This window comes from Sinohyriopsis cumingii, chromosome 4 (genome assembly GCF_028554795.1).
Source record: "Sinohyriopsis cumingii isolate HCF-2022 chromosome 4, ASM2855479v2, whole genome shotgun sequence".
Taxonomy (NCBI): Eukaryota; Metazoa; Mollusca; class Bivalvia; order Unionida; family Unionidae; genus Sinohyriopsis; species Sinohyriopsis cumingii.
Window position 1 is genome coordinate 64,221,087 of NC_142964.1, and position 13,198 is coordinate 64,234,284.

The 13,198-nt window shown below is 36.7% G+C and overlaps 1 protein-coding gene across 1 annotated transcript in view; it reads right to left on the bottom strand.

Moving 5' to 3' along the window:
• Nucleotides 1-835: 835 nt before the first annotated feature.
• The window catches only part of LOC149801334 (protein FAM81A-like), a 52,411-nt gene continuing 40,048 nt past the window's right edge, over nt 836-13,198 (bottom strand). Inside the window, exons 3-6 of the mRNA XM_089955385.1 lie at nt 12,890-13,138; nt 9,464-9,706; nt 5,179-5,289; nt 836-2,080 (exon numbers count right to left, since the gene is read on the bottom strand). Of these exons, the coding sequence (XP_089811511.1) occupies nt 1,865-2,080; nt 5,179-5,289; nt 9,464-9,706; nt 12,890-13,138 (819 nt within the window). The 3' untranslated portion in view covers nt 836-1,864. The remainder of the gene's footprint in view (nt 2,081-5,178; nt 5,290-9,463; nt 9,707-12,889; nt 13,139-13,198) is intronic.

The following is a 13,198-nucleotide window of genomic DNA, read 5'->3' on the forward strand; positions in this document are numbered from 1 at the left end:
CCATTTCCCAGCTGGATTAGGCAGTATCCCTGATAATAAAGGTGGTACAGTAATACCTAACTTGAAACTACAGTTTTGAGAGACTACTTGTCATTTAAGACCAGATTCCTAATACACATATCAAATATATGTAATAAACTCTATTGACAGACCATCTGTCTTATGATACCATTTCTGGATGGAAAAAGAAACAGTCTCTTAACTCATTCAGCCCCAGAGGTTTTTGTCGTTTTAGCCTGAAATGCATGTAGGAAAGACATTTGGGGGGCTATTTCTGAATACATCATAATACATTGGCTTTCAACAGATTTTCCATGAGACTAATGCCTAGTTGTATTAGAAACATCATGTTCCATTGTTTATTTTGCTTGCGCATGAGCAGAAGGGTAAAAGTTGGATTTAAAATATAAAAAAATATTTTGCTTAATTGACCCATCATTTTCGTATGGAGACCACTCTTTATTCCAAATGCCCACCTTATCCTAGTTTTTGCAAAGGTTCACCTGTCTGTGTGCAGTTCAGACCGGTCTGCCTTAGATCTGAGGCCAAAAGATCTAAAATCCGAACACAAAATCACATTCCAACCATGAGGGAATTTGTTTTGGGGGGGGGGGGGGAAACGGGTCCAAAAAATGAGGTTTTTCCCTCTGTATTTTGTAGTGCAACTAGAACTTCCTGATTATCTGGTATCATTTTAGAGCTATATCTGTCTGATTTATTGTAATACCACCCACGTTGGTGTATCTTAAATGACCTTGATGCTGCAGAGCTTGGAAATAGGGTACAGCCTCATCACACCTACAGGTGGGATTGGGGTTGAATGAGTTAAGGCTAGTTTAGCTGTTTTAATAAGTAAGTGCACATAAATTTGTTGACAAATATTTCATAAACTGGCATTTTGTCAAAAATGAAAATTGTTGTTTCTTAATCAAACAACTAATTACTGCAGTGTTCAAGAACTTGCCATTGTTAGATCTTCTCATCACTTATTCCATTATTTTTTTCGATTTCTGAAACCGGCAAGTGTTAAGAAATTTGACAAAATGTCGTTTTTGATGAAATATTGTAATCCATTCAATGTCATGGGACTTCTTACATGTATTCAAGTGCTTCACTCTGCAGAGTGTTACATTTAAATTAAGATTTCTGGAGCATAATATGTGAACTTTCTAATAATTCTGTTTCCTTGATATGGTTATGAGGGATTTAGTTCAATATTGGAGGGCATATGAAGTTTTAGGTGAGAAAATGTTCACTAAGCTTACCCTACATGCAACATTAACACAATATGGCATGTTAATCCATACATAATCATGGACTTTACCCTACATGCAACATTAACACAATGTGGCATGTTGATCCATACATACTCATGGACTTTACCCTATATGCAACATTAACACAATCTGGCATGTTGATCCATACATAATCATGGACCTTCTGTAAGATACAAAAGAATATATGCTAGCATTATTTTCACTGGTGTTTCAAAGGTCTTATGTTTTATGAGATATCCCAACTGATTCTTATCCAAGTGTAACTCTGTGCAGTGCATCACCAATGTCAAAACCATTACCATATACAAAATGTCCACACCATCAAGAAAATAGTCCATGGAGGTTGATGAGAAGAATAATGTCATATATACTTAAGTGATGATGACGTGCTCCGATGAGACAGTTTGATAAAATGACCGTAGTTAGTATTTTGCGTATAAAATAACAAGATAATGACATGACCTTGACCCTATCTCCGGGCACAATATTACTCTATTAAAATGGTTGTAACCTCAACCTCTGCCTAGTATTTTTTCCACTCTCAATATGAGGATGAAGATGGGTTTCTTTGTCCTTTTTTTGCTGTCTCAGACAAGGACAACCATTTTACGTAGTTGACTGATTTCTTTGCGTAGTTGTTCCTCCAGAAGTTTCCGCTTGCCATCCATCACAGTTTTCATGTTACTGATGCTCTCATGAACTGTGGAGAAGCCATCTCGTGTTTCTCTCTTAATCTTCGAGATCTCATCTTGCTGCTGACGTAAACTTGCATCAAGACGACCTGTCACTTTAGTTTCTATATGCTGAAAACAAAAATTACAAAGAGTTACTAAAAGTTCTAACAGAAATACTAAAAAACTTAATAAGGTATAGAATATGTACAAGTTCCAAACTATTTATGAACACTTTAGAACTTACAAAAATCATTCTGTTATATTTGGTGTTTGTTCCACACTTTAATATGTCTTTAGTAATCCAAACAGTGTTCTTTTTATATATGTGCAGAAATTCTTAATGACAGGAGTTGAAAAGCCGGTACCATACATACTCACTTATAAATCAACAGGTTTTTTTAAATTCTATTCATGCAGAGTAGGGGTCATCTTATAAGTGCAATATACATTCTCCATAAATCAAGATGTAGTATTGGAAACTCATGATTTTTTCAGTACACAAAATTACTGTCAATTACCGTAAAATATTTTCATGTTTTCATGCCTCTACTCACATTCAGAAAAGTGTATATGATATGCATTCAGTTTATGTTTCATGAAGGTTTTCACTGCATAATACTTGTATCTACAGTTATTGTGATTTTAATAATGTTGCAATATTACCAGTAAATTAATGCTACCCAAATAAAGTGAAATTTCCATCCATGTTGCTTACCATGTGTGTTTACTAGCAAGTATATTTGCTGCCATTTTCATGCAAGTCCTACCAACCTGTATTTGTATTAATATTTGTGTTTTGCTATATAAACCATGTTTGATGCAATAAAAGTTTTGATTTCATTTGTATTTTCCTTTTCCATAGTTAAATTTAATTCACAAGTGATACTTCACAAGTTTTCTGCTAATACAGTTGTTGTTCTATGGTTTAATGCCATTTTTCAGCACAAGATAGGCTATACATGGTGGCCAGTATAACTGGTGGAGGAAGAACCCTGGAAGACCCAGGGAAGAACCACCGACCCATGAGAAGCTACTGACAGGCTTTCCCATGTACCCATGCTAGCAGAGCCTTGGACTTGAATCCTGGCAGACAGAGGTGAGATGGCAGTGATCTGGAACGGTGAGTGCTTTAGACCACTCGGGGCCCCTGGCTAATACATGTGACCTGATAAGCCCTTGGCTTATAAAGGTAGCACTCACTTTATTTTCAAGTTGACAATACCTTTGATGGAGTCGCTAATTTAAATTTATGTATTTGTTCAGTGCCAAGTAGGGTTCTACATCTTCCAGTGAATGTTTGACCTAAATCCCTTATTTGTAAAGGCAGTACCCTCTGTTTTTTCATGTGACTACCCTTTGATCGAGCCACAAGTTGAATATTTACTCAGTGCCAAGTAGATAATGTTATTTGAACTCCCTGTGATCTTTGCCGCACATGTTCAGTTGCAGACTTGAATAGATTTTGCAGACTGTATGAATAAAGTGTTACTTACAGAGCCTAAGCTCAGTCTCTACACAAGCACCTGCATGTGACAGTGAAGCTGAGACAACAGAGTGGGACAACGGCTAGACAACAATTTACAATGATTAGACAACATTGGAGGATTCCAGAACTTTATCAGAAAATGAGGATGAGTTCTTGGACTTTGTACCAGATGACATTACACTATGGCATTTACAGGATACTGTGAAACTCCAAAAATGTGGACTTAACTTCCATTGTTTGCTTATAAGATGTTTTCCAAACTACAACTATGACTCACTGACGAAAAGTCATCCTTTAGACAGTTTCCAAAATACACACCAGCTTAAAGGACAGCCACAGAGAAATTAACTTTTTGTAGCCCTAAAATGTGGGGGTGGTGTCAACTCATAATCGAGTTAACTTATAAGCAAGTATATACGGTACTTGGAAAGTGTCTCACATACAAGTTTCGAAATTTTAATGCTTAAATGTAGTTGTTTTATCATGTAGGAAATTGTACAATCATGAAAAATAAAAGAGCAGTGTATAAATTTGAATATCAGTAATTCACTGATGCATTTTAATGACATTGCATCTAAAAAAAACTTGAACAAATTTACTTTAAATTTATGACCAAAAATAATACAACTTTTTTCTACCGGCTTGTCACTTTAACTTAGTATTTCCCCAAGGTCATTTTATGATGGTGACATGCTATGCTAGTTTATATTACATCATGCCCGGCCTTTTTAAACAGCTTTATCTAGTTTAAATTGCAAAATGTAAACAGTTCTTTAAGTGCTCAATTTAATTTGTAACTTTTTAGAATTGTAATGGGCAGCATAAACTATAGTCCCATACATAAGACTTAACTTTTTATATACTAATGGGGTCAATATAATACTGATAGGGGGTTAGTATAATACTAATGGGGGTCAGTATGATATTAATGTAGGTAAGAATAATACTAATGGGGGTCAATATAATATTGATGGGGAAGTCAGTATAATATTGATGAGGGTCAGTATGATGCTAATGTGGTCAGTATAATATTGTTGGGGGTCAGTATAATACTGATAGGGGGTCAGTATAATATTGTTGGGGGTCAGTATAATATTGTTGGGGGTCAGTATGATACAAATGGGGAGGCAGTATAATACTGATGGGGAAGTTAGTATATACTGATGAGGTCAGTATAATTCTGATGGGAGTCAGTATAATACAAATGGAGGTCAGTATAATACTGATGGGGATAAGTATAATATTGTTGGGGGTCAGTATGATACAAATGGGGGAGGCAGTACAATACTGATGAGAGTCAGTATGATACTAATGGGGTCAGTATAATACTAATGGTTGGTAGTATAATACAAATGGAGGTCAGTATGATAATAATGGGGGAGGCAGTATAATACTGATGAGAGTCAGTATGATACTGATGGGAGTCAGTATGATACAAATGGAGGTCAGTATGATAATAATGGGGGCCAGTATAATACTGATGGGGAAGTTAGTATATACTAATGAGGTCAGTATATTACAAATGGAGGTCAGTATAATACTGATGGGGGTCAGTATAATACTAATAGGGGGTCAGTATAATACTAATACAGATCAGTATAATACTGATAGGTTGTCAGTATAATACTGATGGGGGTTGGTGTAAAAAAGTATGAAGTCATTACTGGGCAATATATATCATAAATACTTGCTTACAAGTTCAAAATTATTTACAAAGAGGAAGTTTTAAATCTTGTCATACCTGCTGTATCTCAACAAGTCGTTGCCTTTCCTCTGTCAGACCCTCCTCCAGTTTGCTGATCTTGGTTTCCAGGACATAGTGCTGTTCATCTATCTTACGTTCCAACTTTTCCTGAAAAAGAAAAGTTAGGACATGCAACATTATGGTATTTTCCAACCTGTCTTTGTATGCACACCATACAATCCAAAGTGAACTAACCATGTTCAGCTTGGGTTGGTGTAAAACTCTGGTTAGGTTTAGCTGGATGTTTTACAACACAACAACACAAGATGGTTATTGGACCTGGGCTGATCTATTTGTAGGATTCAAACCTGCACCCCTTCAGTGTAAAGTGTAGTTGAGTGCAGCTGAGTGATACATGCTTGTGTGATATCTGGCATTGCCTGAACTACACTCACAAACATAAATTCTTGGCTCCATAGACACAAAATGGGATCTTCCTGGTCAGTTTGTGAATTACCTACAGATGTACCAGTATTAGTAGATTGTACTCCTTTAGGACTCACAGCAGGTGTCAACTCAATCGTACCTGCCAGAACATGATATGTCACATGGGAAACACAATTTTTGACTCCCAAATACCCCAAAATGGTCATGTTTAGAAAAACACAATATTTAGTAATCTTGTTAAAAAAGATCGAGACAGGGATCTGTCTTGATATGATCTATAATCTACATAAACTGCAAACAGCTTTGCTTAATGCTCATGGAAGACTATTACCTTGGGGTTACTGTTTATGCAGCTGATTGTCATAGAGGTGGTTAAAAGGTAAATCAGTCAGAGATAAACAGCCACTATTGAGTAGATTTACTTAGTTGATTGACTATAGATAGTGTGATGCTGTGTTTGTGGGAGATCCCATTATGCTGTGTTTGTGGGAGATCCCATTATGCAGATAGGTAACGCACATGATGTTGACCAAACCCAAATCGAAGAGATGTGTTTTGAAGAAACAAAAGTTATCCTGGAAGATATTTTACAACTTGAAAAACTCACATTTTCTGACCATCATGGCTGGAAACAACAGCAATACCAGTATCTCAACAAAGAATGGACCAAAGTATCTCCTTCAGCTATCATTCCAATTCATTCTGCATTTGCAAAACCCTATAATAAACTATAAATGACAGGCTCCTTTATTACCCTGAATCCAAATAACTACTATTAGACTTTCATTGTTAACTGATGCCAGAGAATCATAACTGACCATCTTGTCAGACATGTAGCAGCCATCTTTCTTTTCTGACTTAGAGAAAGTTTCTGACACCATATGGAGTACAGCACAATGCATTACATATTCAACCTAGGTCTAAATATCAACTACCTATAATCTCTGTATCTATTTTTTTAAAAGAAAATCTACTGTGTTATGGTATGTACCAACCTTTCTGAAAGCTTTCCTCAGCATACTGACAGTCACCCATTTCAACATAAAAATTAACAACATACTGAAATTATGAAACTAATGGCATTATATTGATGTCTTTCTGATATGCTACTGATCAACAAGCATACATATTACTCAGTGCCAACTAAAGATATGCTTAAATACTCACTGTCAACTAAAGATATGTTTAAATATTCAGTATAAACCAAAGATATGCCTAAATACTCAACATCAACCAAAGATATACTTAAATACTCAATGTCAACTGAAGATATACTTAAATACTCAATGTCAACCAAAGATATGCTTAAATACTCAACTTCAACCAAAGATGTGCCTAAATACTCAATATCAACCAAAGATATGCTTAAATACTCAACTTCAACCAAAGATGTGCCTAAATACTCAATATCAACCAAAGATATACTTAAATACTCAATGTCAACCAAAGATGTGCTTAAATACTCAACTTCAACCAAAGATATACTTAAATAGTCCATATCAACCAAAGATATACTTAAATACTCAATGTCAACCAAAGATATGCTTAAATACTCAACTTCAACCAAAGATGTGCCTAAATACTCAATATCAACCAAAGATATGCTTAAACAGAGTTCAGAAATGGTCAAGAGAAAACAAGTTCTGATTTTCTAAATAAAAAACTATACCCTTTTGATCCAATGCTCTATCTTCATGGTTGCCTTATTCCTGTTGCAGAAACCAAATATTTCAGAATTATTTGCTACCATTCTTTCTTCTGTGTATTAGACAAGTGTAAGAGAGCTCTGGATTGTGGAGCAGTCTGGATGGTCATACTCTGGTTACACAGCTCATTAATAATATCTAAACCTGACTAAGGCTTGATTGTGCAGGGATATGCTTGTAAATCTGCTGATGCTTGATCGGATAAAGAATCAGGGTGGACTTGGACTTTGTCAGGGATCATCAAGAATTTCATCTTCACAAAGCTTCAATGTGGAAGAAAACGAACCATAACTTTACCTCATGAATGAACTTCTTCTTCAGTATAGTACCAAACTATCCTCCAATCTATCTAATCTGAAACATAATGCTGTCTAAAATTTAGGCCTACATGCCAAACCTTGTACACACAGAATCCTTCATTCCACCCCTGTTGCACAAATTTATCCTCATTTAGAAGCAGCAAAAGAGTCTTGCCAAATTCTGTAAAAATTCTACATTTTCAATCACCACTTTGGTTATCAACCCCCAAGTAATACTGACTTTTGCCAATTCAAAAACTTCCTCAACCAGTCCATTTTTTCCAGAGCAAATTCAATGAAATCCAAACCTCCTATTGTTGCTATATACCCTTGTATACAGTCAGTTCCCAAGATGGGGACAAGGTAGCAGCTGTTCTTGCAACACCTAAGTGCATCATCTTGGGCTAGTAACTGGATAAAGCCTCCATTTTACTGCAGGATCTTCACTGAAATCCCACCCAAAATAAATTCATCACATTGTTTCATTCCCTTTCCACACTAAAAGCCTAGCAACACCTTAAATCCGACAACCTGTTCACATCTCAGATCTTATAAAAACAATTTCTGCCCATACAGTCTGGAAAAAGTATTTTTGTTGACTTTCTTGTCATATTGGTATGAAAGGACATACAAATTACATACACCAACTTGAAATACAATATTAAGTTGCCATGTTCTTCATACATGGAAAATATTTGAAATGAAAACTCCACAAACGAAGTTCAGATCATCAAACCCATCACTGGACATCCCTCATACAGAACAAATTGTGGAGATGAAGTGCTATTGTTCCAAATGAATAGACACGTACTGGACTCATGCATGTCCCCCAAATGTTGAACCTTGACTATAGTTCATACCCTGCCAGCATCCACTGATAGCAGAACACATTTTGTATCTAATGTATTGACATCCATTCTGTGAGATAGAAGACGTGAATTCAATTAGGAAACTCTGTGATGTAACTCCAGAGAAAATCGTGGACTGTTTTGGAAGGGATGGGGGACAGTTTATAAAATATATTTTTACCTTATATGTGGTGCTGACATGTCATTAAACCTAATCACAAATATACACATGTGGTCCTGACATGTCAATAAACCTAATCACAAATGTACACATGTGGTGCTAACATGTCATTAAACCTAATCACAAATGTACACATGTGGTGCTGACATGTCATTAAACCTAATCACACATGTACACATACTTAGCATTAGAACTCAATGTTGATATGACCATCTATTTATTATGGTGAAGTACTGAAAATTAGATTTTTAAGATGAGTGGTATGGTGGCCATACTTGAGTTCAAATCAGCACAATGTTCTTTTAGGGCAAATAAACCTCAAAAGAAGTCTTTCAATGAAAAGCCAATGTCACTACACCATAATTTACAAGAAGCAGCAGTAAGATTTTCAAAATGGCTGCCATGCTGGCCATGATGTGCAATCAGATTGGCACAATTATTATTCAGGAACAACCAAATATAAAAAAAGTCTTTAAGTGAAAACTTAATGCTATGTAACCATTTATTCAGGAGGAGTAGTAATAACATGTTTTTCAATATGACCACAACTGCAGTCAATCTGTATGTCCAATCCAATCAGCAAAATTTCCATTCAGCAACCTAATACGAAAAGATGTCTTTTAGTGAAAAACCCATAGTAATATGACCATTCCAGAGGGGAAGCAATAACAAGATTTTCAAGATGGCCACTATTTTCATTTGAAATCAAGTAAACCATGAGATGAATAAGCGCAATTTTTTAGGCAATCATTTTAAAGGTCTAGAAGAAGTAGCAGTAAAAAATTTGTGCTAATGGACAAATAACAAGGCCACAGTACAAGTTCTTTTGGAGTATGACTAGTCCAGTTAAAAATGACTGACCACAAGGCTATCTCGGATCTGTGCATGCTTCTCAACGATTCCCTCCAACCGAGCTTCTAACTTTTCTCGCTCTGACTCAGCATTGGCTTGGAATGTAGCGGCACTGTTCTTAAGGTCATCAATTACTTGTTTTGTACGGGCTTCCAGGATACTCATCTGCTGTCCAGTGTCGCCCTCTAGGTGTTGTAGCTTCATCTTCTGCTCACTGCCATTACGTTCTAGTTGATTTCCAATGCTTATCAACTGTGAATAAATAAACTGAATAATGTACCTTAGATTACATGTGATTATGACCTATTAAATGAGATAAATTGTAGGGAGTCCGGCAAACAGAGAAATCGGGGGGTGGGGGTGGGGGGTAGGGTTTTTGTTGCAAATTTAATTCATTCAGCATAGTCAAATTCTAAATTCATAGTCAATAGTCTTATGCACCTTATGCTCTAAATTGACTATAACTGTAAGACCACAAATATTATTAGGATTTTATTTTCTTCTGTCATGGATATGTAGCTTGGTGGGGGGGGGGGGAAACTAATTTTAATTGTGCAATACTTACCTGCCACTATTGTATAACTAATCTATTTTTGTGCCAAAAACTCACTGTCCAATCGATGTGAATACATCCTGGGTCAATCGATCAACAGGTCTAGGAGATCGTTGAACAATGGAAGTTCTGACTTTTTTTTGAAGAACTTGTGGTAGCACATGGAATGGTGGGAAGGCATTTTTGAATAGGCAATCCCACTGAATGCTACATACATATACTCTCTAGTTCAGGACAGGAGAGACATAAAAAGGAAGTTTGTTGTTGAGTCTGGTTGCAAATAGATCCATCAGGGGTCTTTCACAGAATGTCCACCAGGGGCTTCCACAGTGTCCATCAGGGGTCTTTCATGGAGTGTCCACCAGGGGTCTTCCACGGAGTGTGAACAGGGATTCTCTTGCAGAGTGGTGAGGAGACCATTCTGTAAGAATGGCTCTGCCTGTTCTGGACAGGCTGTCTGCTAATACTTCATCTTACTGGAATGTGGTAAACTCAGATTGTGACATCCTCTGAGGCTGCCCAGATTTAGGTTCCAGACCTCCACACAAAGAGAAGGGGAATGTGTGCCTCTTGGATGTTGTAGATATGCCATAACAGATGTGTTGTAAGAGGAGATCCATGATACATCGACCCCTTATTCTGCTGATGTACTCTTGCAATGCTAGAAATACTTTCATTTCTAGGTTGTTGATGTGGAGGGACAATTTGACCAGAGTCCAAGAACCCTGGAGAATTATGCCCTCTGGCTGTAAATGAGCACCCCAACTGAAACCTGATGCACAGGCAAACAAATAGGAGTGGGGGTCAGGTGAATGTATGGGGACCCCCATCAGGAATCTGTCCAGAGAATCACTATCCAGTTTACACCTTGCAAGAAGGAGGAACTGTAGAGGGTAGATTTGAGGACATCCTAAAGGAACCAAGTCTGAGAGGCATTCAAGCTTCCCAAAAATGGCAGATAAAGGCAAGCAGATAGCATCTCTAGGACAGACAAGATTTGAACTATCTGATCCAGAGGAAACTGGACAAAATTCTGGTTCATGAGGGAGTTCTTCCTCACATACACAAAGTCCTGGGATGGAATAAGTTCCGACTTCTCGATGTTTGGTAAAAACCCAAATGAGTTTCAGTGCATGTACACCTCTGTATGAATTAAGAACACTGTATGCACAAAGTAAACAATAGAGTCCACCTCATGGAAATTACCTGTAGTTTTTCCTATTGAAAGATAAGATATTTCACCTATGAACTTATTAAAGAAGATGCATATACATATGCAATGCCATCATGAGTGTGGGCACACATTAAAAGTATACAACATGATATTGAAGATAGCGGAAATCATGTCCTCAAGTCCTCAAACACAGCAGGGACTTGCCCGTACCACAGTGTGTGTGTGTGTGTATATATATATATATATAATGAGCATATTCCCACCCCAAAGGACAGAAAACAAGGTAGACCCAGATGTCCTTTGGCTTTAGAGAACTAAGTTCTAAAGAGCAAAAAGTTACCATCCTTTCCTTTTTAATAAATCAGAAAGGACAGTTTGAACACAGAGACTAACTAAAACTGCAGAAGGAGACCACTTTTATTTGCGGTAAGTTGCTACAGGCATACCTGTCAACTCTCATACTTGGAAGAAGAAAAAACTTACGATTTTGGGGGTCATTCCACACCTATTTTCCAATCTAATAATATCTCCCAATTTTTTGCAGAGAACTCTCAATTCTTACATTGTCTGTTGATTTTTCATTTCTCCCAAAAAAATCCTACATAAATAGATATATTATTTGCAATCCACAGAAGCCATGTATTTAACACCTGTGAATATTGCTGTGACCAAATAATTAATATCACACTAGAATTCTTTTCTTCAGTGAATTGTATGTTAAGTTAAAACATTCCTCACATAAATTTCAACTATACTATAGCCAAAAATAAAACCACAGCTATAATAAAACTGTCACCAATTAGTTTCAAACCCATGAATGATTACTGTGATTGTTGTATAATATTCTCTACAAGCAAACAAGTATCTCCATTTCCACAAAAGAAAATGAACCAGTAAGCACCTGTCAATCCTGAACTATATATATAAACTTTAATTACCATGCTTATATTAATACAAGGAATGAAAAAGAAACATGCAATATATGTGTCCCAAAAGAACTAATTCAGAATAAATATTTTATTTAGTACACAGTGTAACAAGCCTTATGAGTTGACCCTAAGGAAATAAGGTGGGATATGAAATATGGGAGAAACAGTTGCCACAGGTACGATAACTTGTGACTGCAGATTTAAACTGTTAAAATTAAGTCATTAGGCATCATAAGTTCTAACAAAAAAAGAGTATCGTTTATTTGCCAATCAATTTCTGGTGCTTACATACATGAAGAACATGGCTTCTTTGAAGTATGTCGGAGAGGCCGTTTTTTTCACAAGATAAATTTAATACTAAGGATTAACTGTAAATTAGTCACACTGGCTCTATTGTTTGTGTACTTATATCTAACCTTTAGCTACTGTGCAGTTTATCCACAGCTGACCAGAATATAAAAAAGGGGCATGTCCTGGGGGAAAGGAAGGCTCCCCGTCACAGGGAGAAATGGCATGTCCCATGGGCATTGGCTAAGATCTACACAGTTGGCAAAGAATGATGGGTAATATATACCTTCTGCACATGAAACATACACAGTGGTGTGCAATAGGTCATAATGACTTTTCTCTACTCTAATGGAGGATGTATTCACATCAAGTTTTTGGCATAAATATAGATTAGAATCCACTATAAGACAAGATATTGCTGAGAATGGGTGTTAGGGTAATGTAACCACATAAACATGATTGTTAACTTTCCTTAACCTAGAGTGACCTACTTTTGACTCTAGGCCATGTATTCTCTCCATCACCCTGTTCTGACTGTCTTGTTGTTGTTGCGAGACCTGCTTCATTGTATCAGATATATTCCGTAACTCTGATGCCAGCTTGGAGATGGAAGTGTCACATCGGACAATTCTGCCACGTAAGTCTGTCAGTGATGCAACATGGTGAACTTCCAGATTTTTCATGGCACTGTTTGTTCCTGCAGCTGCTTGATCTCGGCTCCTAATCTGTTCCTCAAGAGACTGGAAAAAACCATAAAGATTCCCTGTTAGACAGTTTGAGATAGAACAGAAAGAACTTTG